This window comes from Desmodus rotundus, chromosome 8, assembly GCF_022682495.2.
Source record: "Desmodus rotundus isolate HL8 chromosome 8, HLdesRot8A.1, whole genome shotgun sequence".
Classification (NCBI taxonomy): Eukaryota; Metazoa; Chordata; class Mammalia; order Chiroptera; family Phyllostomidae; genus Desmodus; species Desmodus rotundus.
Genome location: NC_071394.1, coordinates 127369432 through 127394753, shown reverse-complemented (window position 1 = coordinate 127394753; position 25322 = coordinate 127369432). Strand labels below are relative to the sequence as shown.

General features: G+C 44.4%; 1 protein-coding gene and 1 long non-coding RNA gene across 3 annotated transcripts in view; one reads left to right on the top strand and one right to left on the bottom strand.

Moving 5' to 3' along the window:
- Nucleotides 1–10312, bottom strand: part of ABHD5 (abhydrolase domain containing 5, lysophosphatidic acid acyltransferase) — a 27993-nt gene extending 17681 nt beyond the window's left edge. The window contains exon 1 of one of the 2 annotated variants that reach the window (XM_024566074.4): nt 10175–10312. In XM_024566074.4, coding sequence (XP_024421842.1) covers nt 10175–10206 — 32 coding nt within the window. In that variant the 5' untranslated portion in view covers nt 10207–10312. Of the gene's footprint in view, nt 1–2559; nt 2581–10174 lie in introns of those variants that run through there. The other variant, XM_045199813.3, reaches the window with a different exon arrangement.
- On the top strand, nt 10293–25322 carry LOC123480307 (uncharacterized). The gene is made up of 4 exons (XR_006656246.2): nt 10293–10531; nt 13802–13890; nt 21683–21783; nt 21936–25322. It is a non-coding gene; the product is annotated as an uncharacterized lncRNA (long non-coding RNA).

The window sequence follows — 25322 nt, the reverse complement described above, 5'->3', positions numbered from 1 at the left end:
TGTGGAAACATTCAATAAATGGTACATAACTGACATTATACTCATGACAACAACAGTGATTTGCCAAAATTACATGGCGTTAATTAGGAACTGATTCTTAAAGTAAGAGTTTTAACTAAGATTCACAGGGAGTTCAAACACAGGAAATGACAAAGAATTGTCATTTTGCATCACTCCCTGCCTCAAAAAGCTAAGGCTACTTCTGGTTGACCTACATGGGGAAACTTGGCTTCTCTCTGGCCTTTTACTCGACACGGGCGTCATTTTTGTCCGTTCTTATTCTCTCTCCAGTCTCTAGACACACAATACTCCCCGTTCTCTTGCTTCTTGATTCTGGGTACCCTGGGACAGGCATGTCCCCTTCCGTTCATGGTTCATCACAGCCCTCGGCAACCTCAGATCAGATTTCATGCCGCAGACAGGGTTGGCCCGAGGCGGCAGGATGACACCCTGCACTCAAACTTTATTTTCTTCTCAAGTTGCTTGAAAAGTTCCTATTTATTCATCAGTATCCTTACCCAGCTGCAATATCCCTGAAGGTAAGAACTCTGCGCTCACGACTAAATCAGTTTCTATTCCAATACCTGTGACATTAATTACTATACACTGATGAAATGAATGAAAACAGCTATTGCTTCATCCGAAATGAATTGGCTGCAGTGAATTACTGCTCAAGGGGGTCACTTGAGCAGTAAGAGCATTTTCTGGGACTGGATGACAGATGCATGCACATGTCAAAACTCAACATGTGAACAAGTTAAAATGTAAGCAATTCAAAATAAAATTTTATACCAAAAAAAAGTAAAGCAGGCTGGATTTGATAATTGGTTGGATGTGAAGGTATAATAGAGGCTTCCTAGGTTTATTAGGTGACACTAATAATATCATAGAACACATGAGTAAGAACAGGTGTGAGCAGAGGAAGGTGCTCGGTTTTGGGTGGGTGGATCCAGGACCCAGCTTTTTCTGAGCTTTGCAGGCTCTCTTCCCCTCCAGTTCCCTCCCCTGTAAAACACCTCTCTCTGGGCATGACGTGTTACAGTCACTCAAGGCCATTTGCTGAATGATTACGTAGCTCACAGTCCAGGTTATCCCTATTTCAGAGGTGTGAAAACTGAGGTTCGGAAGCTTTAAACACCAGGCAGGACCGAGAGAATATGCCCAGTAAGTTAAGTGATACAAGTGGAGATAAGAGTTCAAAGCCCCTGTTTTCTCAGGCGACTACCTTCCTTAAACTGTATGAGGACTTCCTGTTACCTACACGATAAAGTCACATTCCCTAGACCTGCGCAGAACAGAAGATACGTTATAGCCTGTATTATAATGAGGCTACTCTGAACGTCCTCGGCTGCGCGTTTCAAACCTGCATAACGGGATACGATGGTAAGGCCTCATGTAACTGATTATCAAAGCAAAAATTAACATAAAACATCATTAATATTAGCCTATTTGCAAATATATAAACCTACTTACAAACTATCAAGGAAAAACAATTTAAGACTTCAGCAATGAGTTTGTCAATTTATTTAACAATTTTTCAATGGTTGGAAAAAAGCAGTTAACAAGCAGTTAAAAGAATTTCATGACCTTTAGAACTTACAAGTTTTAAAGTAAACCATTATTAAGCTGAAGCTCTTTTGTCTTTGTCCAGGAATGGTCATCAAGTTCCACGTGTGGTCACAGATACATGCGCTAGTACCAAGAAGTCAGTCACAACTCTGTCTCACCACTTTTCTGAAATGTCCCTCAAAAGCATATATAGTTCTTTGCCAGAGAGAATCGGAAGGGAGGAAGGGAGGAAGGAAAGTAAAGTGACATGAACTGTAATCTACTATTACTCCAGCTGACATCATAGGCATGTTGGGGAAAAGAAAACACAAATGCAATCTTTGTTTCAGTCTTTAAAAAAGCAAAACCAAACCACACCCCCAAAACACTCTCTGAATACCTACAATGTACAAGGCACTGGAGTTTAAAATGTAATGTGCCAGCCTGTAATACAGGAATTACGTCCACTACTTATCATAAAAGTAACTTTCAAAGGATAGCTGTCTGTCCGTGTGTCTGTCTGCGAGGGCCAAGAGAGGGGTCAAACTAACATTCCTGCGTGTGCGAGCTCGTGCCCGGCACTAAGAACCCTGGCTTTTCAACCACGAGCCACTCCTCCCGCTCTCACAGCCACCTTTTCATCAAGGTAGGTAACTGTTTAAGGAGTTTTTAAAAGTGTATTTAAACAAAAAAAAATCTATGTTTAACAAAACATAGTAAAATATCTTATTTTCACTCACAATGGACTGTAAAGATACCCCACTTCCCCTAAGTCCTGATGAAGTGTCTGTCCAATCAGTTTTGGCTGAACCAAACTGTACAGCAGCTGCCTTCTTTCTCAGAGAGCAGCCACAGCACTGAGGACTACGCACACAATAGGCTCGCAGGGACGTTTCTAAGTGGCAAAGGCAGCGGTCTACCGTTTCCACCCTTCGACTCATCGCCCTGTGTTCACGAGCTCCACACCCTCCCGTGCCACCTCTGCTGCTCTAAAATGCCATCCAACCTCACCTCTGCCCCTCCGCAGGCTCTCCCGTGTCGCCGAGTGGTGTTCTGCATCTCTAGTCCAGGAAGCCTAGAACTAAGGGCATGACACTGTGACTAAGGACATAGGACTGAAGCCTGGCAGATATCCAGCCATTCTTCTGAGGTCACAACACCCAAAGTAAAAATTAAATTCACATGGCTCACCTATTTTATAAAGAATGAACAAAATACAGAGGTGCCTTCTCATAGCTTTGGAAACATTCACTGAGAGGAGACATTTGCAGATCATATTATCTGATAAGGGTTTAATATCTAAAGTATATAAAGAACTGATACAACTCAATGACCAAAACAATCAGATTACAAAATGGGCAGAGGATTTGCATAGACGTTTTTTGAAAGATGGCCAACAGGCACGTGAAAAAATGTTTGCTGCCACATTATTTACAACAGCCAAGGTATGGAGGCAAACTAAGTGCCCACTGATGGCTAAATGGATAAAAAAGATGTGGTAGATACAGCCAGTGGGGCCCTTCTTAGCCATTAAAAAAAAAAAAGAAAAGAAAGAATGAAATCTTGCCATTCACGACAACGTGGCTGAATCTTGAGGGGATGAGGCTGCGAAATAAGTCACACGGAGAAAGAGAAACACCATATGATTTCACTTGTATGTGGTATCTAAAACACAAACGATACAAAGCAAAACCAACCTCTTAGATACAGAGAACCAACAGACTGGTGGCTGCCCAAGGGGCGGGGAGTTGGGCAGAATGGGCGAAAGGGATGTAGAAGGACCAACTTCCAGTTATAAAATAGTAAGCCATGAGAACGCAATGTGCAGCTTGGTGATTACAGTTAATAACACCGCATTGTACATTCGAAATTTGCGAAGAAAGGAAATCTTAAAAGTCCTCATCATAAGAAAAAACTTTTTCAAACTACATGTATGGGGCTAGACGGTCAACAGACTTGGCGTGGTGATCATTTCATGACATATACAAATGTCAGATCAGTATGTTGCACACCTGAAACTAACATTACGTTGCATGTCAATTATACTTCACTAACAGAGAAAAACAAAAAGCCATTCACTACAGGGATCATACGTATCTATGACAACAGGAAGGCCACCCACACACACCGGAAGGTCCTCTACTCAACCCCATGAGTTGAGAACTGACCTTAGCACACTGAGCATCCAAGCCTGAGGCATCTAACCAAAAAAAAAAAAGGAAGAAAACCCCAACAAATAAAGGGAATCTTGTTTTATAATCTTTGTAATAAATACAGTGAAAGAATCTTTCCAGGGAGCAGACTTCTGAGTAAGAAAAGCTTTAAAAGAGTACACTAGAAGCAGGAATTCTAAGGAAAGTCAAAGATGTGTTTAACATATTAATAGACTTTATTAACCTAAGACTATGATTTTAAGTACCCTGAGTTTGAGAGAGAAAACACTGAAAATTTTCCCTTAACACTCTAATATCTATTTTTAAAAATACCATGAACATACTTACGTCCTCCCGGTAGCCCCTGTTTGGGACGGTCTGTAGTGTTGCTAAACCTGAATTGCACAATCTACAAACATTGTGAAACAGTGAGAGAGGCTTCCAAGAATTCTGAGGAAAATATACAAAAATCTGGCCAATTTCCACACACTTTCGGCCACTTAAAGAACATTTCTAATTAGGTTATAAGTAAAGAGGACTCCATTGTATTACAATTTCATAAATGGCCTCCACGCCTGTGCTGGTGCCGTCCAGAGAGAGAACTCAGGCTCACAATCGCTCTCCGTCAGCGACTCTAAGCACAGTGTTCCGTCTCATTTAGAGAAACTATGAGGTTTTGATTTTTGTCTAAACATTCAATTTAGAGGTACATATACACAAATTCCTCTGAAATAACTCCTCAACCAATGAATGACTGAAAACTTCCAAGTTAGACAATGTAACACTTGGACAAATAAAAGCCTTCTTTCCTGAGAAATGACTTTCTAAATCCCATTCTTGGAAAAGAGGAAAAAAAAGATATGTCTCACATGACCATAATTTAAGGGATTAACATGCTATTTTATTTTAAATAAATGATATGTAAATGGCTTAAGTTATCATAACCATTATACCAATGACAACATGGGGCCCTCTAATAGATGTTAACACATTAATTAACATAAAAAAAATTTTTTTTCTTTACATTTCTAACCTGTAACTTTTCAATACCCAGAGTTGGAGAATCACTTTTACACAACCCTGTGCTGGTAACATTTTCCCCCAATTGTTTCCTACCTTCTCTCATGCAGTAAGCAAAGGGTTCTGCAAGTCAGGCACAGCACGGAACATACTTAAAGCTCTGTGTGCAATTTTAGATTTATATTGTAATTGAAGTTGCTTAACAAATTCAAGTGACATTTCGTGTTAGCTCTAAAATAGGTTCATCCACTAGATAAAGAAATTTAAAATCCCAGGGTTCAAACTATTTTTTTAATAATCTTTCAACACAGTTTTTTTATGATTCACAGCCACAACCTAACAATATGATGTTTCTGAACTACTATTACAAAAGTCCAATCTTTAAGGACTCATTCAGGTACGCATATTACTATGAAGTGTGTTTCTAGTACTGTTTTATTAAATGGGCTACCCCTGGGGCTTCACTACTTTTTGATAAATTCTTTGTCAGATGACTGAAATCTGTATTTGCTGGTCTGTGACTGGCATTTTGGAAACAGGCAAAACAGTGAAGCATGGGTTGCTCATCCCAAGTCAAGAAATAAAATCATGTCCCCAACCTCTCCAACATAACAAGTTCATGAACCTAATTGTTGTCCTAGTCAAATCCAAACTTTGAATTCTTATGAATGTATCTTTTGATGTTCCCTGAATATCCTGGGATGGAAAAAATTCAAGTCACACAGCTGCAAAATATATAGTCAACTACCAGGGTTTTGATCTCAATGTTTGTGTCAGCACACATTTATTTAATTCAATAAAAATGTATTGAACTTTACTATTTATAAAGCCCCTGTAGGCTCCTACCAGGCATCTGAGTAAAACAAAAGTTTTGTCTTCAATGAGCCAATAGAATATGTATATTTTATATATATATATATAAATAACTGTACTAAATAACTGTTCTAAAAGCACGGTATAAGCGCCATAAAGAAAGTTTAAGAAAATTCCAAAGACCTTTAAAGAAGGGAGATCACAATATTTTGGGTCGGAGATGACAATGTGAACTAAGTAACGGGCTTGCCGAGGGCAGTGAGCAGGGAGCCTATTTAGGAAACAATGAACCACACAGCTGGGTTAGGGCCCAGGGACCATGAGGAAGTACGACTCCGATGACAGACAGGAGCCATACTGCCTGCAAAGGGCTCTGAAGTCAGGCTGAGGACACAGAACAAGCCACTGTGCGTGGCTATGCTACGCAAGACCGTGCCTCTTGGGGATATAAAAGTAAGCAATGAAATCAGCTATGTTGAGGGCACAGAAACAGAATGTGGCACTAAAGCCGGCAATAACCCAGGAAACGGAGTAAGGAAGGACTGAACCAGGTCGCTTAGAATCCATGGACTTGGTAACAGATCTGGTGTTCAGGGCAACGAGGAGGGGAAAAGGGAGTGGAAAGATCATGCCATAGTTCTGAATCTGGATGACCAGAGGAACCCTGACAGAAGTATCCTAACAAAAATGGAGAAGTCAAAGGAAGAACTGAGCATTTTGTATCATTTAGTTCCGGGAAAAGAAGGTGCAAAGAAGATCTTGGCCGGGACATAGTACACTCGAGGACCCAGGTGCAGACACTTGGCACACGGTGGGAGACGGGGCTACTGCAGAGGGCTCCATAATGAGGATGAGGTTCCAGCGCTCTCCACAGGCAGTTCTGTCAAGGCGTGTGAGTAAACAAAACAAAAAAATAAAAATAACAAGGAAGATAAAGATACAATATTGGAGAAGGACTACATTGAGAGAATGGGAAGAAGAAGAGAACCTAATGAAAGTGACTACAGGTCTGAAGTAAGACAAGAAGCAAAATCATAAGAGCTAGAAATGTCTGACAAGAGCTTCAAAAAGCAGTAACCATCTTTTGAGTGGCAAAGACTGAAAAAGACCCAAGAAAGATAAATACAGAGAAAAATAAAAGCCCATGGGATGTGACATTGAGGAGTTCTGTAATTTTTAAGAAATCAGATGGCAAAGGTTTGGGAGATGGCAACAGAGAGGAATCACTGGTTTTTACAGTCTGTTAAAAGAAATCCACTCTCCTATGTCTAAGAACTAGTCAAATTCTAATCCTAAATCCTGGAGGGGGCTGGTAAATCCACTGAAGGGGAAGGAGAGGGAAAAAATCCCCTATTTATAGCACTTGATTCCCATGGTGTAAATATTACCACTATGCCTGATTTCAAGCTGCCAATGGGTGTCAAAATTCCTGAAAATTTAGCAATAGCTGTCAGTACCAGCCAACTACAGCACACACTGCAAACCACCTATTTTACCATCTACTCTGCAACTGAGCAGTTCTGTGACAACCTTCCTCTAAGCCCAACTGATACTTAGTCATTCTCGGGGACAATCTTGCAGCAATTCACAGGAGTCTACCCCTACTCTTATTACATTTAGCTTTCTCAACTGTATTGCAACTGAAAAGGACCCGATGTTGAAAGCCAATGGCTCCCAGGCATGCCTGTCTTCCCTGAATCAGGAAGGAAAGCACAAGAATCATATTCTCCAGAAAAACCTTCCCAGGACTTTTTATAATTGTTTCACTTTTTATAATAGTGTGGCCTTTCCATCTAAACCTGAAATGTCTTAATAAGAAGAAACTTGAATCAAGATTTGTTCTTCCACAACCTACTTGGCTGTTGGGATATTTCTATTGTTGATTAACCAGAGAGAGAGAGAGAGAGAGAGAGAGAGAGAGAGCGAGCAAGCGCTCATGCTCTGTATCAATGCAAAAACTAAATAAGAAAGTGTCAGTTGAGTAAGCTAAAGAAACAAGAACCAAACACTGAAATGAGTTCCCATCCCAGTGGGAGCAGCAGAAATGTGGGAAGAGCACCTTAGACTAAATCCAGACACCCAGAGGCTCCAATTCAGCCCTGCTACTTACTAGTGTGGTGCTCGGAGCCTCCCAGTTGCAGGTCCAACTGAAAAATGGGAACAGCAAGACCCAGCACACAGGGTCAGCCTTGGCTTTGACATGAGCACCTTTAGGGAGCACCCAGCAGGAGCAGGTACCTGCTGCCCAGCCTGGTACATTTCAGAAGGCCTTCCTAGCTTGGACACTGGACATTGCTCAAGTGTATTGCCAAGGTACCAGGGAGGCCCACTTCTGCTGTGGCACCAGTCAGCTGCTAAGGATTTTTTATAGTCTGTCCCCAGTGACCTCCAGCCATCACCCAAAGCCATAAATTCCTTTCACGGCTGTACGCTGGACTCCCAAGCCCAGCAACAACAGGGAGACATCAGAATCCACCTAAAAGCTGTTTCAAAAGAGCCAAAACCTTGGGACAAACTGCACAGGAAGAAGCAACCACTTAGGTTCCTACTTCCGTCCATGGGACACTCAGCATCTCACCTGAACAAGGAAATTCAAAAATCACCCAAAACAATAGATTCATTTATAACTGAAACTCAAAGGAAGAACCTAGTTTCTAACATTTCACAATCTCCCCTCCCCCCATGTTTCCAAATATCCATCTTCATGGTATTCCACATTATCCTCTATCATGTAGATTATGTTTCACATGCAAATTTGTCCAAATATCTTTAGTAGAATTGTTATCAAAATGTTAAACATACACAAGGGACCACATAAGTTTATTTACTCTCCAACACAAACGACTAGCCTTAAGAAATAAAGAACTAACGTTCACAGCAATTTAATTTTTCCACTTTTTAACTATGGCTTGTCTACTGACAAGTGCATGAAGTTAGTTACAGGTAGAAAAAAGTAATTTAAGCTTAGTATATTTGTATGTCAAAAAGCTTCACATTATTAGTTTTCTGAGGAAATTCCATACTGTTTTCCACAGTGGCCTCACCAGTCTGCATTCCCACCAACAGTGCACTAGGGTTCCCTTTTCTCCGCATCCTCTCCAACATTTGTTTGTTGATTTGTGTATGCTGGCCACTCTGACCTGTGTGAGATGGTACCTCATTATGGTTTTAATTTGCATCTCTCTGATGGCTAGTGATGCTGAGCATCTTTTCATATGTCTCTGGGCCCTCTGTATGTCTTCCTTGGAGAAGTGTCTGTTCAGGTCCTTTGCCAATTCCGCTGCTGGGATTATACACTAAGAACCCTGAAACACCAATCCAAAAGAACCTACGCACCCCAATGTTCATAGCAGCACAATTTACAATAGCCGAGTACTGGAAGCAACCGAAGTGCCCATCAATAAATGAGTGGATCAAAAAACCATGGTACATTTACACAATGGAATTCTACGCAGCAGAGAGAAAGAAGGAGCTTGTACCCTTTGCAACAGCATGGATGGAACTGGAGAGCATTTTGTTAAGTGAAATAAGCCAGACGGTGAGGGACAAATACCATATGATCTCACCTTTAACTGGAACATAATAAATAGAAAAAAAAAAGCAAACAAAATATAACCAGAGACATTGAAGTTAAGAACAATCTAACAATAGCCAGGGGGGAGTGGGGAGGGGACAGTGAGGAGAGGGGATTACAGGAACTACTATAAAGGACACGTGGACAAAATCAAGGGGGAGGGTGGAGGTGGGGAAGAGAGGGGGAGAAAAGGCATACAACTGTTACTGAATAACAATAAAAATTTAAAAAAAAGAAAAGCTTCACATTAGACATCCATCTTCCAACTTTAATGTACCTTTTTACGTACACGCGCACACGCACAGTTCTCTCATAACCCAGAACCCTCGGAAGCAAGGGAGATCTCCGTTGAAAGATTCTTAACTTGCTATCCATATCGTGTTAACTTTCTAAAATGTGTATGTAAATCAAACTTTCTTAAGCCCAAAGCCATACGTCCACTTCCCTCACCCCCTTCCCCTCACGACGGGCTCCTCCTCCCCGGACACCCCCCTCGCGTCCCGCGGCTATAGAGTGAATTCAGGCTCTCCGTCCGCGAGCGCCCCAAGGAAGCACCGCCCCTTCCCCCAGCGGTGGGAGTGCCGGCCCAGGCGGCACTTTCGTTCTGGTCCCAGGCTGGACAGAGCGCAGCGACTACCTGCAGACCGAAGCCCCGCTCGGAAGCGGCCGCTGGGACTCGGCGGCTCCCAGGGACTCGAGTCAGGGGCGGGGACGGCCGGTCACCGCCCGCCGGGGACCGCGGCCGCTGCTGCCCCGACAGGGAGCCTCCGCGAATGAGGCCGCATCTGGGCGCCGGGCCACCCTCGGCGCCACCCCGCGGAGACGCTCACCCAACGCGGCGGCCCCTCCGCCCGGGGGTCAAGCGGTGTCCGGTCGTGGCTGGGACCTGACTCAGGCACCTGCGCCCCGCGCCGCCCGGCGTCCGCCGGGGCAGAGCGGACCGGGCTCCTCCCCAGGGCAACGCCGGGGGGCGGCCAGGCGAGTCCTCCGCGCTGCCCGCCCGGCGTCGGCCCTGGCCCGCGTGGAAGGGGCGCGTCCGAGTCCCACCAGCTCCGGCCGCACTCACCTTTCGCCTGTGTCCTCGTCCTCCGCCGCCATTGCTGCAGCCGCCGCGCAAGCGCCAGGAACTACCTCCTAGCCGGCTGACCCGCCGACTGGGCGGCTGAGGCCGCTGCCGCCCTTAAGGCCGCCACCGCCCACGCATGCGCCGCCCACTACGGCTTCCTGGCGGCGGGGCCGCGCGCAGGCGCGTGCGCGGCCTGTGCCCTCCCTACCCTTCCCTCCGGCTGAACACCTGCCACGCATGCGTCATCCCTCTTTACGCGCTCTAGTGTGGGCGCTGGACCCGGCAGTCAGCCTGGAGGGCTTGCTGATTTATGTTGTAACTAACTTCAGTGACTGTTGATGCATCATCCGCTGGCAGGTACGGGGTACCAGGCGGCCACCTAGTATCCTGGGGCTGGGGCGCGCGACCTTGCCCTGGATGAGCCAAGATAGTATCCGATTGATACTTAATGGCAAATGGAAATAATGTAATGGAGGTGATATGTGGCTTTTCGTCAGTCCCTTCCCCGCTGGTGGGTGGCGAAGGGGAGAGGGAGAACGACATCAGTCAATCGATAGCCACTGCGCGAGACGCTGGGGCTACAGTAGTAGTCAAAACCTGCACCTCCCATCTGCCCCGCCTTCTGTGCACAAGGGAGAGTGGAAAGAGTGCTTCTGCACTTAGAGTGCTCTAGGGGGAATCATTAACGTTTCTTGATTGGTTTCGAGTCTTTTAGCCATCAGATACTGCCTTTTGTAATGATAGCACTCCTTACCATTCATGTCTATCTCATGTACTGTGTGCCTGCTATGTGCCCACTCTGTGCCCACTCCGTTCTAGGAGCTGAGAAACGAAGCACTGAAACAGGGATAGTGCCTTTTCGGAGCCTGCGCTGATGTAACCCTTTATTTTTAACGCAGTTCATTGCTCTCCTTCCCTAAGTCTCCTCCCTCGCTACACCCTCTGAGTCCCTGCAATTCAAACTCTCTTTACTGCCCCCAGATTCTCAGCTTTGTACGATTGTTATGGCTTTTTAATGGACATTCGTGAATATCCTCCCAACTACACTGGAAGTTCCTTGAGGACAGGGATGGCATTTTCTGTGACTTAAAGAAAAAAATCACTCCCCTCGAGCATAGTCATAACAATCAATATTTTATGGTATTTGATCCAGTTTATAAATAGGGAAGACTAGGACATACAAAAGCACTTTTCCAGGGATCTATGGTATTGCTAGAGACTTGTGTATCTGCATAAACTAACCCTCTATAATTTCCACCTCTCAGATGGTATCTAGATTAGGGGCACCTTCTTCTCTATTGGCCAGGCTGGTTTGTTGGGGACTCTGCTGCCTGGAGTACAGTCCCAGCCCAGTGGTACTGAGTTCAGTAACAGAACCCAAAGATGAGATGGCAATTCTCCCCGCGCCTTCAGAAACAGGCCGGCATACGTGCACTCTGAGAGGTCTTCGTGGACCTGGCACTGCCTCTCATAGACGCCTACGGCTGGGCTGCTGCACAGTGAGAGAGAGGAGAGAGCTGCCGGTGACCTACTAACCAATTACCTTGACTGGGCAGTACTTATGCTGGGAGATCACAGAGTGCCTACTCTGCACTCTCCCATCAGATAGTCACAGGTGACACCTGCCAAGGCAAGTGCGTTGTCTGCCTTGCCTACTCTACCCCAGGGCTATGGAGGGAGTCCCTGAATGCTGTCCTCAGATCACCAAGACCAAGTGTGCCGTAGGTTGATGATCAGTGCCCCAGTGGTTTCAAGATTGGCTTTAATTTCTAGTGCCCCCCCCCCCAAACTCTCCACTGAGATTCTTCAGGGGAAATACTGAACAACGCCACAGCCATCACAAGGGGCTGGACCTTTATCACAAGTCTGCCCAGCAAACACTTGCAAAGCAGAATGAGAGTTAAGGCATGGGTCGGGGGAGGGGGAGCTTCATTGAAGTTCTGAGGGCTTCGATGGCCTGGCTGCCCTATGAATGCTTATAAAAGGCTGTAATTCAAGTGAGCAAGCAAGTGTGGCAGGGAGATAAGAAGGACATGGGAAGGTAAGGGAAAATGATAGCTGGGTCAAGGGAAGGGCCTGGATGGACACCAATGAGCTGTTATGACCTTGGCAGGAAAATCACATGACTAGGGCTTCTCAGACTCTAATCTGGGGATCTTGTTAAATTGCAGATTCAGACTCTGTAGATCTCAAGTGGGGCCTGTTCTCTGAATTGAGATTGTCTGTTTCTAACCCGCTCCCAGGAGTGCCGGTCCCCCTGCTGCCAGCGAGCAGACCACCCTTTAAGTAGCGAAGCTCCAGAACAGCCTTATCCACTATAGCTTCTAAAGTGATGGGAGTGTTCTAAATATAGTTTAAAGTTTGGCTAGTTGTGACTGAGTTTTTCATATTAAATTTAAAAACACGCATGTAGCTTATGGCTGCCATGTTGAACAGCAAGGTCTACATCCTACACTCCTCATCGATGAAAACGAGTTTACGTCTAGATAATGCCCAACGTTCTTTCCGCATTCGATAGTCCTAAGTTGTTTTCAAGGTGTGTATGGGGTTGGGGATGGGGGGGTTGATGGGGAGATTAAAGTCCGGAGTGAAGCCTGAGGGGTTTAGAGCTGGCTCCTCCAGGGTGGGCACGCAGCATGTCCCTAGTTTCTAGAACTCTGATGGAGCTGCCCTTGGCTAGTCAGTCCATCTGCCGCAGAGACGAGAGACTGACTAGCCAGTGAGTGTGGACTGAACTCTCAGAACCAGATAAAAGGCCTTCTTCAGCAAGATGCATATGCCAGGCCATGAAGGAAGAAAGATTAATTTAATCACATCAAAATTTAAAACATCTCTGAAACAAAAGACAAAATAAAACACAATGTAAAAATATAGGCCCTGGCTGGTGTGGCTCAGTGGATTGAGCGCTTCCCTGAGAACCAATGAGTGGCCAATTCAGTTCCCAGTCAGGGCACATGCCTGGGTTGCTGGCCAGGTTCCCAGTAGGGGGCGTGTGAGAGGCAACCGCAACCGCACATCGACGTTAATCTCCTTCTCTCTCTCCATTACCCTCTGTCTAAAATAAGTAAATAAAATCTTTAAAAATATATTAAACAGACCAAGTTTTACTGTCACCTTTAATAGATAAAGAAAAATTGAATTACAAAAATAGAAATTAGGCTTTAAAAATTCTTCTCAGGGTAGAACACTTTCAACCCTAGAGAGACACAAAATGCTGACAGTCATCTGGGATCAAGGGCATGCAAATTCAAACCATGATAACGTAAACGAGAAAGCTTCATGTATTAAATACTGTCAAGAACCTGGATCCATGGGGACCGCTTCCAGCCGGCTGATGGGACTCCTAGCTGCTGTGACACTTTCTGTGGAACAGCTTGCAGCCTTCAGTCCCTTCGGGGCACACATCAGCTAGGCCAAGGTCCTGCCCTTCTGAGCGAGGCTCCCGTCTCATCACGGATGTAGGTAGGAATATAAAGGATCAACTATTTCCACCCAAGCTGGAACAATCCTGGTCACCCTACTTCTGCCCCACAACTCTCTGTGGCTGAGGTGGCTGAGGCTGCCGAGCCTGCGTTGTTGCTCAGCTTTTCCTTCTGCCCAATCCCACTTTCTCCCTCCTCCCCACAGGCAGCAACCTCGAGGGTGTTAAACTCTGTTTCGGAGACCACTGCTGGTGGATTCCAAGCTGGGACACCCGTTTACATTTTTATTTGATGGTAAGCAGGACACCTGGTGGAGGTATGGGGAACGATGAAAAGGTTGTGACTTGATGGGTTTTATACTACTGTGACGGGAGCGCATCACAACAGGAGCGCTTTCTGGAGAAAGGGTGCTCGCACAGCCCACCACTGCAAAAGAGGGGGGTGAGCCAGAATGGAGGGAAAAGATAGGTGTGCGGGGAAGGGCGTGCAGAGGAAAGAGAGAGAGGGCACAGTGAAATAGAGTGTGAGTCGCACGATGCTGTCTCCTCTTCTGTCACCATGGTTTGTAGTGGTCCCAACACGAGGGAGGTAGATGTGCGAGTGACCGTCCAAAAGTGCAGCAGGACCAAATCTCCCCCATCAACATGGGATCAAAAATCGGGTAGTCAAGATGCTGCCATCATCCCCAAGCTTGTACCAGCTCCCATTCCGATGTCCTCTTAATTAATGCTGTTCATGACTCCTTAGGAAAACCAGACTTGGAGAAGAAAGCCATAGACGTGATTGTTCATTTTCAAGGTCGAATGCCAGTGGAGGTGGGGACAGGAAAGAGAGGGGAAAGGCAGGGGCCACAGAGGCTAGCATCCAGGTTCCAGCCATGTCTCCTGGCCCCAGGTATTTGAAGTCATAATTTAAGGAATAAATTTTAAGTGTCCCCTTTCTCCACCTTTCATTTCATTTAATTAAAATTGAAAAGTCCTGAATTTTTATTTTCAGTAGACTTTGCCTACCATATTTCATTCAACCTTTTTAACTTTTCTTTTTCTTCTGTTTTTTTTTCCCCCCCTGCTCAGTCCATGCCGAGATAATAGGATCCTCATAGATCAGGAAGAGTGTTGCCCTCCAGAATGTTGCCGTTTTAAGTATCAGTTGCCTTTCTGTGTCTGAACTTTGCAAAACCCATCTATGTAGCCATTATTTATGGCCTGGAACATCTGTAGCAGGGGCAGGTTCACACAGTAGCCAACAGTGTTCATACCCATAATCCCCTCTGACATTAATGTTGCCTCACCATTTGGAAAATGCATCTTTTGGTTTAATACAGCTTATTGAATGTCCATTCTGTTTAGTCTGCACTTGTGGAGAAAACAAACAGCAATTGGCGTCTTGGCTGCATTACAGTTTCTGACAAATGGGAAATATCTGTTTGTGATGCAATAAATACTTGGTTCCGAGTAATTCGGCAAATTGGCTTATTGAGCTTTAGCTCTGCAGGGATGCACAGAGGGAACAATTTCTACCCATCCTCGATTCCACACTGAAATCTGTTACGATTGTTGATACCTGCAGCTGGAAGAACTCTGTGGTGGTGTGAGTGAGTGAGCAGTTAATGAAAACGCTATTGTAAGTCAGTGCAAAACAGGCCATGATCTCGTTGCTTACTAATGTGGCTGGAACTGGCCCTTAGATATCCAAGCACTGTGTGCGCTCGATGTTAAAACCTTGGAACTTCGAAATTGGTCGTGTGTATACCCCAGACACTGGCGATTACTTCAAATCAGGGCTTTTTATCTTTATTTTTAAGAGCTGGTTTACCAGCGCACCACTGCCTACCCTCGGGGAGTGGAGGAGAGCAGCAAAGGAGATGGCCGGCAAAGAAGTGGAGGTGTCACAGGGAGGAGTGAATGAACACAAGTAAACTGAAAACACAGAGAAACGGATGACACAGGCATAGCAACTTTTCTAAAAGTACCCTGGAAAAAATAAGCACATGTAAGCATTTAAAGGTAGAGATTGGTTATTAGATCAAGCATGTATGATATTGACTCGTGAAAAGTGGTCTCAAATAAGGCTTGTTTCCTTTTAAGTTGAGGCATACTACGCACAAAGCCTGGTGCTTTTCACGAAGCAAACACCCACAGAAGCCCAATGCAGAGTGTTAAGCAGCTTTTCTGGGAGAAAAAGGGACACTCGAGTAGCGAGTCCTGGAGGGGCCTGTTCAGGCAGGCATGTGACAGAAGAGGTGACTTTTCGCTTCGTGACAATATTGAGCCTCAGTAACTTCACTTGGAGAGTATGACCTGCTCTGGATTTTTCTTTTATTTGGATGGATGCTCCCAATCAGTTCAGGAAGACTTTTCGCTGTACGGATGAGCATATACACACTACTTAACAGCTAAATTTAGGGTTTTTCTTCTTGGACATTTGAAGGTGTTACATAGCTACCCTCCCCTCTTAGTGTAGTCTCTGATTCAATATGATTTTTTCAGCTGCAGCCGGGGAGAAGAGACTGTTAGTAGCTGTCTCTGGGGTTCAGTAGCATGAGTAGTATCTATATTGCTATTTGCTACTTTTGTATTATTAACTCATTAGTCTGATGGAGACCGTCATTTATGTACACACACACATTCTTCTCCTGGGGGAGAACGGTATGTAAACAAGTGATAATTTTAGTGATAAATAACACATGTAGCTACACTAGGTCGAATCAGTCTTCTTTTTGTCATAAAAGTTAATTTTCCTCAGTACAATAAAAACTTTCAAACAAAAATTACACAGTAGCGTGAGAGTAGCAACAACGATTCACCAAAATCATTAAACTGTCAGTGGTGAGCTCGTCTTACAAGCGTAGTGCCCCTTCCTTGAGCCCAGGCGGTCTTCCAGGTCACTGCATCTGAATCTGGCCTTGGACCATCGTGGGAGCATCAGCTTCCTTGGCAGCAGCGGCAGTGGGTTACGTTTTCATTGGTATGGCCAACTTTCACTGGGTGGGTGGTTCTGTCCTGCCTGAAGGGTAATAATTCCTTGAGTGTAGAGATGTGTCGTCTGCTTGCTTTATAAATCCCAAAGTACTTGGAACTGTATTGTAATCTCTCTGCTGTGGGGACCAAATCCACCCTTTGTGTTGACCGAGTTACAGCTCAGGTTTAATACCTGCGAAGAGCTAAGAATGCGACTTGATTAAACCACCTGATCTTTCCGTCACTCTTCATAGCCAGTGTTATTTTCACCACATGTACAGGAAAACAGGGAATCGAGAGGTTCTGTTACTTACCATCAATTATACAGAGAGGGGTAGCAAGAACGTAGGGGACGTTTCTGTGTCTTTCGTCCCCTAGCACGCTGCTGGCTGCCCGCGCGGTGGGAGTGGGTGGATAAAAGTCTGTCCCCCTGCATACCCCCACTGCGAAGTGTCGTGAGCAAGGGAGCATCCCCCAAAGCGGTCACTCATCCACGTTTGTGTCTTTCCACAATGCCAGGTTTGTTGGGAGACACTTCCCCAATAAACCAGTAGAGTCACACACAGGTGTTACACACAGAGACGGGGAGCTCATGCTATAGAAGCGAACAGCAAATGTCTGGCATGAAGTCCCGGTCACTGGCAGTGCCAGCAGAAGGTCTCAAGCCGCATGGCCACAGAGGTGGCACACATCTGGTGGAGTGGAAGCTGGGCAGGGCTCGGAGGGTGACCCGTGGAACGGTCAGAGCTCTGAGTTCTTACAACCCAGAGTGAGTAGAGAGGCCCCACGCCTGTGTGGCTAGGTGGAGTCCGTCCGAGTGCCCAGACCCATGGTGTTGGGCCTTTGGGGCCCTCCCAAGGGCGTTCATGTGACACCCCATTGTCTCAGTGTTGACACAGCACTTGACATCACTGTCATGGCCGATGGTGACTCCATACTGGATTGTCAGAGGGGTCCAAAAAGCCTGCTCTGCTCTTGCTCTGCACGCTGAGGCACGTTCCCGAAATTGTGTTTCTGGCCGTGGCGACAGATTTGCATGGATTGCAGGGCAGTTGAAAGGAGGTAGCAACGTGACATCTGTGAACCTGACAGGACTAGTTTTGTTAGGCTTCGCCGTGTGGAGCAATAGCCACTGGGCCACCTGCCAAGGATACACTTCGGGAGCCACAATGTAACTCTCACCAGCCCCGTACTCTCATCACGTCGCCAGTCAGCCCATCCGAGTAATGCTCTCACCAGCAAACTGGAAAAACGGAGACCTCGGCTATCATTTACATTTATCAGCGATACACGTGGGCCGCTTAATTATAAGAATGCTGAATCCACTCCTTTCTCCCAGCTTCAGTTCTGAGGGTCAGAGCAGGTGGGGTGTTGCTCACCCCAGTTGGAACCTTGGAAATCAGGTTGGTCCGGTCATATACACATGTAAAAATACCACCAAAATCTGCTAAAAATTGGGCTCTTAATTGTGAATCTCTCAACCTATTAGGAGATTAGGAGTGATCTCAGATTTAGGCCGTAGAATTTCATTTAAAAAGAAACTAAAATTTTGCTTTGATTATGATAGATAGAGATATATACATGGTCTGGCACAAATAACACCCCTTTTTTAAATTACAAACTCTTTTATTACCAAGTCATAAGCATGTAATTCTATAACATAACAATGTCACACTCAAGCACACCATGTGACATTTTAGGCAAAGTGTTCAAATTGAAACCATAAATTATTACACCCATATTATTACCCTACCAACCACACTCCAGAAGGGAAAGCAGCAGCCGTTCCTTCTGCCAGACCCTGCAGATATAACCTCTCTCTTTTTTTCCTCCTGTTGAGCATCTTGTCTAAATAACTGTAATTATCTTTATTTGGTTGAAAACAAATGAAAAGAAAATAACGATCAGTCTGGATAAAACATATAGAATACTGACTGAATTCCAAAGCGAGAGGGAATTTAGGCCTCGTATTAATTTTAGGCCATTTCACAATTTGCGGAAGAACGACTGCCAGGTGTCCTAGTTAGCAGTTCCCCCCAGTCCGGAAGGCGAAGCCCCATTCTTCATGCGACTGCAATTCTTCGTCTCTTCTTTTCCAGTTGTTTGAATCGTCGCGGCAGCTTTGCCTTTATTCATGTGGAATACTTTTCTTTTGAGAGAAAGAAAACCATGAGCCATTAAATACTTCCTTTTGAATTATTCTTTAGCACTTGAAATATAGATTTAATTCCAAAACCAACATTTCCATTTCAGACAGCATACAAATCAGGATTTGCATTAAAATCTCTGTAGCTGTGACAGAAATATAGTATTGTTTTAAATTAAAATTTTTTAACATGTAAATGACAAATTACATTAATGTAATTTTTATCATCTATTCATGCTCTTGCTTCTTTGGAGTTATTAAAATAAAAATGTATTGGAAACAGCCCTGGCTGGTGTGGCTCAGTGGACTGAGTGCTGGCCTGTGACCCTAAGGGTCACTGGTTCAATTCTCAGTGAGGGCACGTGCCTGGGTTGCAGGCCAGGTCCCCAGTCAGGGGTGTGAGAGAGGTAACCACACAATGATGTTTCTCTCCCTCTCTTTCTCCCTCCTTCCCCCTCCCTCTAAAGGTAAATAAATAAAATCTTTAAAAAACAAATAAAATAAGTATCTAAGACTAAAAGCACACGCTAGCACCTCTTTATAATTGTATAATTAAACACCCACAAGTTGGAAAATGTAAATGTATGCTGTAGCCTCAGTTCCCCATTACTGTACGCTATTGTAGACTTGGTAAGTCCTATACACATAGGCTATGCTAAATGTATTCTAAAAATATTTTTCGTCCGTAATTAAGTTAACCTTAGCTCACTGTAATTTCTTTATATACTTATGAATTTTTTAACTTTTAACTCTTGTAATAACACATCTTAAAACACAAACACATTGTTTAGCTGTACAAAACTATTTTCCTTCTCTAAACCCTTATTCTATAAGCTTTTTCTATTAATTTTTTTTTCACTTTTTAATCATTTTTGTTTAAAACTAAGACACAAACACATACGTCAGCCCAGGCCGACACAGCGTCGGGACCTCAGTATCACTGTGTTCCGGCTCCACAGGGTGTCCCACTGGAAGGGCTTCGGGGGCAGTCACACATGAGCAGCTGTCCTCTCCTAGGACGACAGTCCTTCTGGGGCACCTCCGGCAGGCCCTGCCCTGAGACTCTTCTTCAGGAGGTGTCCCTCGATTCAGAAATACGTCCCTGGGGGGTTGCTTGGTTTGTTTCTTATTTTCACCAGATTTGCGTATCAGCAGAGAAGGCACCATCAACATTCCTCTCCATCAGTGAAACCCTCTCAGTGTTGGGGTCTGTGTTTTCAAACTTTTTGAGGAGCTTGGTGAGGTCTGCAAAAGCTCCTGCTGAAGCCTTCACTGTGCATTTTCTTGAGGGTTCTTCTTTTTCTTCTCCTGCAGTTTCCTTTTCTCTTGCCTCTTCTTCAGCTGTGGGTTTCTACTCCAGATCCACCAACTCCTCATTAGTCAATTCCTCAGAACCACCTCTAGGAGCCCTTCAAGGTCATCCCCGCCCACACCCAGATTAAAGTTGTGGGCCATCTCTTCCACGGCCCTGCTGATTTTTGCAGCCTCCTCATCCTTGGAAAATCCTGTGAAGTCTCGGACCAACCCCTTGATCTTCTTCTAGATGCCACTCATAACCCCTGGGTTACATCACTGCAAGCCCAGGCAAGGTTCTCGATGCAGCCGTGGCTGTTGTAACCCTTCCAGAACTGCATCAGCGTCTTCCTCAGATGCAGCACTAGTCTGGGCAGCGGTCCTCCTCAGGGAGCAGGCCTTAAAAGCTGCTTTGATTCTTTGGTCCCTTGGTTGGATGAAAGAGGCAGTGCTCGGAGGGAGAAACACCTCTTTGATAAGGGGTTGAAAATCACCAACAAAAGGAGGATATCGGGAAGCCTTCTCAACAATGGGCAAAATCTGGGAAGGTCTGATATTCTCCAAACAGTACCCCATCTCACTGGTGTAGCAACTCAGGAGGGTATCTTGGAAGAGGAGGAGCTGGGTCATCCATGAATTTTTATGGCCCCTGTAGCACACTGGCCGTGTGTGCTTACTGACCTGCTTGAAGGTCCTGGGATTCTCGCGCCAGATCACAAAGGATTTTAGTCTGTAACATGCAGCATTGACCCCAGGTAAAACTCTTATCTTGTCCTCAGAAGCCCTGAAACCTGGCTCTGACCTGTCCTCCTTATGGATGAAAGTCCTTTCCAGCAACCATTTCCAGAATAGGGAGGCTTCATCCATATTGAATATTTCTCCGGCGAGTAATTTCCTCCACAATCAGGACCTCTGGAGTTTCCAGAAACTCCTCAGCTGCCTTCACATCAGCACTTGCAGACTCACCCACCACTCAGGTTCACGTGATGTCATGAACAACAGCTCCTGAATCATTTAAACATCCAGAGCTGGCAGTGAGTTCAACCTCACAGCCGGGTCCAGCCGTTCCTTCCAGCATCAGGGACGGACTTTCTGCTGCGGTCGCCACGCTGCTGAGAAGGGCGTCAGGTCTTCAATCCAGGCCGTCGGGGTTTCTCCAGGCCCTTCTCAGACTTTTGTGAGTCTCGTTGCCCTCAGTGAAGCAGATCCTTTGACAGCATCCTCCACGTTGTTCTCGTTCTTCAAGATTGTATCTGTGGTGGAATGGGGCAACCCCAAGTGGTGAGCAATAGCCATCTCTGATTTCCCAACATGGCAGTTCTTAATCAGTTTTAATTTCATTTCCAAGTCAGTCATTTCATGTGGCCTCATACTGGCAACATTAGCAATGGCTTTTGTCTGCCTCAGGGCAATGGTGAGCAGAGCAACACAAGGATAAATCAAGCACAAAAGAAAAAAAAACGACACAATCAAGAGACAGTCTGTGATGCGTGAAGCTGCTGCCCACGTAACATAAGCACAGTGCACTCTAAAATAATGACAAAAAGTAGAGTAAATATATGAACCTGTCACGTCATCGTTTATTATCAAATATTACATACTGTACATGATTGTACGTGCTATACTTTATTTTTTCTTTATCATTATTTTTTAATCCTCACCCGACAATATGTTTATGAATTTCTAGAGTGAGAGGAACGGAGAGAGAGACACAGAGAGAGAGAGAGAGATACATCGATTGGTTGTATCCTGTACGTGCCCCAACTGGGGATGGAACCCACAACCCAGGTATGTGCCCGACCAGGGATCAAACCTGCAACCTTTTGGTGTGTGGGACGACGCTCCAACTAACTCAGCCACCCAGATGGAGCTAAAGAGGTAATTTCTAAAGTTAATATTTCCAGTGTGACTTACACTATAGTTATTTCATATTTTTCCAGGGACTGCTCAAATAGCAACCGCTGTATGCTGTTGTGGCGGGTTCTGTCCGGACGAGAGGGGACTAGTAGGCAAAAGAGAGAAGACAACTCAAAGTACAAATACCAAATACTTATTTCTAACCCAAGGAAGAAACGTCACACTGTTCAGATTTAATATACATCTTACAGGAAAGAACTGGGAGCTATGCAATTTGTTGAAATCTTTGAATGATTCCTCCCCACCCCCCAAAAAAGCTGCTTTCAAAGTAGAATTTGTGAGGCCCTGGTACTCTGTGTATTAGTTTGGTTCTGGTTCCTTGGCTTCAATGTAGTAATTGCCTTGGGTCATCTTAAGTAAGAAGAAAAGTACCCGGAGGATACCAGGTGCAAGAGAATGGATGGGAGGCTGGATAATGAGGTCAGAACACAGGCTGCTGGGAGCCTAGAAAGATGAATCCTCTGTAGCCATCTCATAGCAAGAAGAATATGGGCAAGTATAACCAGGTAGATGGAATTAAACTAGTTTTCAGTCTCTCTATTCCTCAGCTCAAGATCCATATTCCAAGAAGGGAGTAAAGAATTGCTTTGACTTGGGTCAAATACCTTCCCTTCAGCTGGGCAGAGCGGGGAGTGGAAGGAGAACTTCCATGACGGTCCCATGTGACTTTATGCAGTGACTGAAAGGCGGTCCTGGTAAAGGAACCTGAAGGGCAAACAGGAAAGGGAAGTGGATGCAAGGAGGCCCCACACCAATGATACCTACTACATCCTCCTGCAACACTGCTTCCGTTTGGGGTCCAACACGGGCCCGTGGAAATGGAAGCCCCTGCTTTATGGATAGAGTTTGGGAAACGCACAGTTTATGCCAATATCATCCCGCCTTCGTCAGTCGTGTGGACTGTCGGATCACCGCTATTCACAGACTTCTGGGCATCTCTGTGCTAAGAATAAGTAGATACATACCAGAAATTGCAGAAATCCTCTGGAGCTCCTTGGAGAAGAGCAGCACTGGAGAAGGAATCCGTAATGATGATCACACTTTTGTCAGTTTCATTCCGTCATTCTGACAATGGAAAGATTCATTTATTTTTGGATGGTGTGAATAGTGCCTTTATCTTACACTCCATCTAAGACGTGCATCTATTATTTCATCTAATTTTACTGCCCTCCAAAAAGACAACGGTTATTGGCGAACAGTTTGGGACCAGCGACAGAATGTTAATTGAAAGGAACGCATACTTGCTGGTACGTCAGAGGAACAAGAAATAGATGATGTGATAAGCACTTCATTATTCATTTTATCAAAAGGTGCTGCCTCGCGGAGGGTGCTATTGTACTCCTGGTGAAAGGAAATTAACACAGGTGTTTCTTATTAGCAGTGGACTTGCACAAGTGCATTTGAGGCTGTTGACTTCTTTCAGAGATAGTAAATTGCTCATTTATTGCATTAATGTTAATATACAAAACTTAATGCATGCATTTTATCAGAAAGGAAATACAAGGAGCTGAATTAACACAAACAGAACACAAATGGCTTAAGATAATTATTTCTTGCATGTGTAGTTTTCCCTGAGACCTGCTCTAATCCCAGCCCAGAAACCCTTTGATTACAGTCTTGCTTTTTATTGAAGTTGTTTTTTTACCTTTTTCAAGAAATGTTTGGTTGCATTTTTTCTGTGCTATGACTTACAAAATAAGTTCAAGTTACTGCATGTTGTTTTTCAGTTTGATTTCCTATTGCTTTTTTTTTTTTTCTCATCACCCAAAAAACACACCAGACTTGATATCCTTGATGATTTTGCTCAGTAACTCCATGGTTATTCTCAATTTTTAAAGCAGTTTCTTTTCAACTACCTGTTGTTTTTCTTATCTTGCACCACTAATGTTCTTTTACCTACTTAAGACATTCCTAGCACCTCCCTGCCTCCTGCCCAGGTTGTATTAAACTCAGTGAATTGTAAATCTGCCCACATCTCAACCGCAGTGCTCTCTATCCTCAGGGGGGTGTATGTGCGTTAGCCACAGAATGATACATGTCTACATGGATGAGAGGGACCTTGTCGTGGGGTACGTGTGTACAACTATAACAGGCTTACGAGTGAGTTAAAGTGGAGTGGGCGAGGGACTGGTCTTGTAGGCACACATCAGCATTGGATTGGATACTTTGATATTATAGAGTATTTATTCTTCGTTATTAAAAAACAGATTTGTTTGACATGTAATCTACATGCCATAAAGTTCACCCTTTAAACGTGTCCAGTCCAATGGCGTTTAGTCAGTGTTTTGAGGGTACCACTGCTATTTCAGAACATTTTCATCGTCTCCAAAAGAAGCTATGAGCACCTCTCCCTCCCAGCAGACTCAGGCAACCACTCGTCTATTTGTTTACTCCTCACCTGAGGATATGTTTAGTGATCTTTAAGGAGAGAGGAAGGGAGAGAAAGCTAGAAACATTGAAGTGAGAGAGAAACATCGAATGGTTGCTTCCTGTACGTGCCCCAACTGGGGATCGAACTCACAACCTTTTGGTATACCAGACGACACTCCATGCAATTGAGTCACCCTGCCAAGGCAATGCTTCATTCTTTTTCATGGGCAAATGATATTCCATTGTGTGAACATACCATAATTTACCTATCCATTTGACAGTTGATGGACATTTGGGCTTTTTCTTTTCTTTTCTTTTTTGGCTATTATGAATAACACTGCTATCAACATTCATGTGCACGTTTTTTTGTGGACATAGGCTTTAAGTTCTCTTGGGTATATACCTAGGGGCGGAATTTATGAGTAAGTAATATAGTAACTCCATGTGCAACATTTTGAAGAAGAGCAAAAATGTTTTCCAAAGCAGGCACAGTGTTTTACATTCCCACCAGCACTGAACACAGGTTCTGATCTCTCCACCTTCTTGGAAATACTTGTCATTTTCTTTCTTTTTGATTAATTTCCCCCTGCTGGATGTGAAGTGGCATTTCCTCGTGGTTTTGATTAGCATTACTAATGGTGTGAACATCTTTTCATGTGCTTGTTAGCTATTCATGTACCTTTTGTGAAGAAATGTCTGTTCAAAATCTTTGTCTATTTTTAAATTGAATTTTTCATCTTTTTTTTTACGTTGACTAGCAGGAGTTCTGTATAAATTCTGGATGTACGTCTCATCGGATATAGGACTTGCAAGTACTTTCCCCATTCTGGGTGAGAGCTGTATTGATGATATCATTTGTAGCCAAATTAAAAAATATTTATGAATAAATTTTAAAATTTAATTATTATTTTTCTTTTGGTTGCTTTTGTTTCTGGTGTCAATGTCTAAGAAACCATTTTGTAGTCCAAGGTCATAAAGTCGTATGTCTCCTAAGAGTTTCATAGTTTTAGCTCTTCCATTGGGGCTTTGATTAATTTTTA